The 5,927-nt window shown below is 41.5% G+C and overlaps 1 protein-coding gene across 1 annotated transcript; it reads right to left on the bottom strand.

Annotated features, from left to right (window-relative positions):
* Positions 1–1,560: 1,560 nt before the first annotated feature.
* Positions 1,561–2,574, bottom strand: LOC139480302 (probable iron/ascorbate oxidoreductase DDB_G0283291). Its single transcript, XM_071263359.1, has one exon. It carries the CDS (start codon positions 2,572–2,574, stop codon positions 1,561–1,563), a length of 1,014 nt encoding a protein of 337 aa, XP_071119460.1.
* Positions 2,575–5,927: the final 3,353 nt, after the last annotated feature.

Here is a 5,927-nt window from a genome sequence, read left to right as displayed (position 1 = left end):
GAACTCACCGAAGTGAGCTGTCCGAATCTCCAGTTGATGAAAAAACACAGAAGGTACACAGAAGGTACTGCAACGCAAAATCACAAATACAAACAAAACACACAAGTTTACACACTGTTTATTAAATAAAACAAACAATATACATGAGAGAATGTACCGAAACGCCCGTAAAGTTCCGGGTTCGAACAGGTCTTCAGCAACCCATGCTTGTCATAAGAGGCGACCAACGGGATCGGGTGGTCGGGTGGTTAGAAGGGATACATTTCCTGGATAATGCGAAATTACAAATTACATCAAACAAATGAAGTTATATTGAGATCATTATATGAGTGAGTGAGTATGGTTTTACGCCGCTTACATTGAGATCATTATATATGTGAGTGAGTGAGTATGGTTTAACGCCGCTTTAGCAATATTCCAGCAATATCACGACGGGGAACACCACCAATGGGCTTCATACATTATACCCATGTGGGGAATCGAGCCCGGGTCTTTGCCGTGACGAGCGAACGCTTTAACCACTAGCCTACCCCATCTCGAAAAATTCTTGTAATTACCGAGCGTGAGCGGGGATAATACATGCATTCTTACAGGACTTTCGTAAAATTGTTTGACATATTTGCGAGTGTAATAATTTCTTTAATACCGATTATTTTTAAGTCCTTTTGAACTTCACAACAGAAAAAAATGCAGTGATCGACCGCCTTCTCAGAAAACCGCAATTGTCGAATGACGTCAACAATCTTCTGCTTTGGCGTCTTTTCTAATGTATGACGTACTTGCACAATCATTTGGCTACAGAGGTAGGCCATATAACCAGCTCTGACCTATGACGCATACCAGTGAATAATAACTTAGGTAAAGCGAAAGTATTGCCGTCCTCGGTCAATTAAACATGACAATAGAACATTCACGAGGTGAAGACAGAGGACATATGGACATGCATACATGTATGTAGATTATTCGTAGTAGAAGTAATAGTAGTAGTAGACTAACATTTAGTCTCTGAAATCTTATATTACACAATATCCTTCTTGACTCTAAAAATAAAAAAATTCCCTATGCTGATTATAATAATAGAGCTAGCTTGAGCTGGCTAGACTTGCTTTTGTATGCATTTCTAGATTATTATTTTTTCATAAAATAAATATATTCCACGGTCATGGTGCAGGACTATAGTAGTAGTAGTAGTTGTTGTAGTAGTTTAAATTGCACCAGGGGCGGTGGGATAGCCTAGTGGTTAAAGCGTTCGCTTGTCATGCCGAAGACCCGGGTTCGATTCCCAACATGGGTACAATGTGTGAAGCCCATTTCTGGTGGACCCCGCCGTGATATTGCTGGAATATTGCTGAAAGCGGCGTAAAACCAGACTCACTCACTTATGTTGCACCATATCCCAAGAGCACCAAAGTTTCAGACAGCAAAAGTCTTAACTTTTCCACGCCAACTTGCATATCTATATCGGACAGATGAGCAACAATGATGGCTCAGAAAATATAATTATAGGCTCCATTCACCCGAATGACTGATAGTCAATCCATTTTCGCACTGATAACAGCTTTACGACTTTAGAATATCCTTATATTCAGCAAACTGCTGCATCTTCCGAATCAGCCAGGGTCCGTACTTTATTCCGTTTTCTGATACAAGATCATATTCATTTGTTTCTGTGTAATTGTTCTTCATAACATCTTTAAACGGAATCATTCGCCCCATCTCTGCACTGTACCTTGGCTCAAAGAAAAAAGGTACAGAGTACCGGTCAATACTTGTTTCAACCACCCTGTGTCTGGTGGCCTTGAAACGACCGTTACTAGTCTTTGATAAAATGTCCCCTATGTTCATGACAAGAGAGTTGGGTCTTGGTTCCACGTCAACCCATTCGCCATGCTGGTTGCGAATCTGAAGTCCTCGATAGTGGAAGGTGGTCAAGAGTGTCACAAAGCCGGAATCAGAATGTTCAGAACAGCAGAGCACCTTGTCGCCATCTCTAGCTGTGTCTGGTGGGCTGGAGGACCTCAGTGGGTAGTGAAGAAGACGAAGAGTTGACAGTGTGTCAGGGAGAAACATCGACTCAAACCAGTATTCGTCTAAACCTGACCCCAAGGCCAGCAATCGCAGTATTTCTGTTCCAGTATGCAACATAGCGTTGTAGTACTGTTTCATATCTCGCAGAAACTCATCAAAACCATCCATGTAGCAGGGCCAGAGATTTGGCTCGGTGAACAGAGGGTGTATATCAGGATCGTTGAATGGACAGTCCTCAATTCCTATCTCAAACCCCTCCTTGTACGATATATCCTCTGGTTGCAAAGGGAAGTAGCCACGGTATCTGTTTTTGTTGATGGAATTCCATTTGTGTTTGGCCATCATGTGTTTTTCTGCCGATGACAGAGAAAATAATCTTTTGGCATTTTTCAGGAGAGACTCGAGATCTACCCCTGGAGCATTATCCACGTAAAGGAAACCAACTGTCTCTAGTGCTTTGGCAAGCTCTGCAGCTACTCTTAGTCTCTGTGTCTTGTCTTGAGCTCTCTTCAGATCTATAATTGGCAGCTGTACATTTGTGTCCATCATGTATCCCCTGCTCACGGATACCTTTAGCTGAAAAATATTAAAAAAGGCTTTTAGACGACAACTCTGAACTACTGATTTAAGTGCGATACTATTAATATATACTGAGTGAGTGAGTGAGTGAGTGAGTATGGTTTTACGCCGCTTTTAGCAATATTCCAGCAATATCACGGCGGGGGACACCACAAATGGGCTTCACACATTGTACCCATGTCGGGAATCGAACCCGGGTCTTCGGCGTGACGAGCGAACACTTAAAACCACAAGGCTACCCGACCGCCCCTATTAATATATACAAATGAGGACACATTTCTGTACAATTATTACAAAACCAACCACATAAGCTACGAGGGTGTGTGTCACAAACCTCTCTTCGTGTCGTTCCAACAGGTAATATACTTCCTATCATATATGTTGACTTATTCCTGTCTGTAACAATCCCTTTGTGGCTATTCTTCATGACGGGATCTTCTGTGTGTGGGGTCGAATTATGAGATAATCGCTAAAGTGCTCGGTTCTGAATTAAAAAAAAAGGTATCGAATCTACAGTTAGACTGTCTCAAATTTCAAAACACACCAGATTTATCTTCAGTTTAGCAAAAGTCAGCTATCTTAGAACGTGCCGACAAGTGGTCACAAGTAGTGACAAAAAAAAATATTACTCAAGTAATATATTATATTATTAATTATTTAAACTCTTCACTACTATAAAATACTGATAAAAAAAAAACAGTTTTCTGTAAAAAAATGAATGAAATAATCCTTCAAAAGGTGACTGCCAAAAGAAACTTTACGATAGTTAAAAAACCAGAAAAGATACATTCATAAAATAAAATGTATTGAAAAGATCATAAAACGACAGTCATACAGCATACGATATTGGCGTGGCAGTTGCCCGAATTGAGGTCGGGTAACAAAAGCAAGCTTTCAACGTCATCGACAAAGGGCACACATATCTAAAATCGCTCAAGTTCAATGACACGTCACATTAATAGCGTGTATGACCACCCCCCTGCTACAAGACACGCAAAAACTCCCCGGCACAGAAAAAGCCAGTCGTCTTATGGCGTCACGTGGGTTACGTCACCATTCTTCTTGGAAGGTCTGGATCAGTTCTTGTCGGTTGGCTGGATGATGTGGTCGCTGTTCAACACGACGATCCATGACATCCCAGAGGTGATCTCCGGGGGACATGTCTGGGGAGCGTGCAGGCCACGGCAACACGTTGACGTTGTTGGTTGCAAGAAAGTTTTGTACGATTCGGGTTGAATGGTGTCTGGCGTGGTCATGCGGATAAAGGACACCACGTGACAACTGTTGTAGAAACAGAACAATCGGAAGACGAATGTCATCCAAATAACGCTGAGCTGTCGAATTTCCATTTGGATGACCAGTGATGTTCATCCCTGCCCACATCATAGCACGCCCTCCACCATAACGGCACGACCTCCTGAAAGTAGCACGCTGCCGTTCGTTCTTGCCTTCGGCGGTAAACACGCAGTCTTCCATCATCCCGGAACAGACAGTGAAGACAACCCTCTGCCAACGACGTACAGTCCAGGCTCTTTTCAATCTCAGACGGCGAAGTTGAGCTGTCAATAACTGTCCTCTGTAAGGTCTGTAAGCCCTAATTCAACGAGCCCTGAGTCGCCTGACCGCTGTCTGTCGACTAACCATATATCCTAAAGCATTCGTCACTGTCAGGCATCGATTCCGGAGATGCAAAGCATGCAAGTACCGGTCTTCAATGGACGTAGTTTCTCTGGGTCTGCCTGTTCTTGGCCTGTCTGATGTCTGCCCGGTCTGTATGTAACGTTGCAACCCTCGAGCAACAAGAAGTTTTAGCAATGTTGGCATGGATGCTCCCCTCTGTATTCTACCCAGGGCCCGCTCGTGTTGTTCGAGTGTCGGTCGTAGCATTCATTGGTGGTTTGTTATCAGTATCGGAGTGTCTGACATGCCGCCCGTATCATTCATATACATTTATTGCATGTGTAGTTTCGGCTGCTCAAGAGGCACGTGTTTTTTTCACTTGTTTTGCATTTGCAGTTTTGCAACGAACAAAACCGTGTCGTGGACATGTATCACTTTCTGCACAGAGAATGGTTGTGTTTGGAAGATGGTTTGCATTGATTTAGTTTGAACTTATGTTTTTAAAAATTCGCAATATCATTTTTAAAGTGGTAAATTTTCTTTTGGCCGTCAGTTTAGATATATAAGAAAACATACTTGTGGGTAACAACTTCTGGTCTATTGAAATTACATGTTATTGCTAGAAAAACACCTTCCAGAACCCAAACTTATTGTAAGCAAATCATCAGTCCCGTAACTGTACAGGTTTATAAACATAAGATATTAAAGCCGAGTTCATTGTACCATTCAGACTATATCATGAGCATATGTTTATGAATTACTATAAAATAAATGTAGTCTGGAAAAGACACGTGTGCATATATATATATATATGACTTATAACTTTACTTCCTGCAAGTAAGCGTCATTTCTGTTGCCTAACAACAAATAGTAATAAGACATCTTGTTATGATCATAGGGTTAGTCCATTTTTAGGAGATAGACCAAGCGTTGATACCTCTAATGTTTGGTTTCACAGTTCAAGCTTCGTGTCACAACTTGCTTATTTGATTATTCGATGACAGTGAATTTAAAAGGAGAAACGTTTTAGCGTAACTACAAGTCTTGTGTCGCATCGATCCTTCTCATAGCGTCCGTATATGCACGTTAACATGTGTGGAATTAATCCCAATTACACCTGTACTCAGCTTGCTTAATAGCTTAAAGTAGGTGTTGCGTAATCAATACATTCCTTAGCATTTGCCCTTAATTAGCTGTCCTGAGCTTTCAGTGGTAGACCTTATACGTTCGTGGAGGCTAATTAACAAAACCAAAATACTGTCTTTTGAACTTTCGTTTACATGTCTGTCCTAAAATGCCTCCAGAATAATTTTGTGAGCCAGGAGAGTTTCATGTCTATCACAAATACGAAATAAAGTCATAACTTATCGTCGGGGCGGTCGGGTGGCCTAGTGGTTATAGCGTTGATGGTATCGTTCTGTCGCATTAAAATCTGATGTCAAATAACGACGTTATCTGATGGTTAGAAAGAGTAGGTTTTTCATCCAATGACCATATACGAAAAAAAACGACTTTCGTGTTTGCAGTGTTGTTCAGGGGATCTAAATACGGTTACCATTCAAATTTTGAATTATACTCCATCATCCGATCCTTGGTTGATAGGCTAGTAGTACACGGACAAAGTAATTGTCTTAAATGACAACCAACAAGAAATCCAGCGCCAGTGCCATATGGGATGTTAAGAAAACAAACGATTCCTC

The sequence above is a fragment of the Haliotis cracherodii genome, unplaced genomic scaffold (genome assembly GCF_022045235.1).
Source record: "Haliotis cracherodii isolate W230 unplaced genomic scaffold, xgHalCrac1.p SCAF_4, whole genome shotgun sequence".
Taxonomy (NCBI): Eukaryota; Metazoa; Mollusca; class Gastropoda; order Lepetellida; family Haliotidae; genus Haliotis; species Haliotis cracherodii.
The sequence above is the reverse complement of the archived record's forward strand: the minus strand, read 5'-3'. Positions and strand labels throughout refer to the sequence as shown.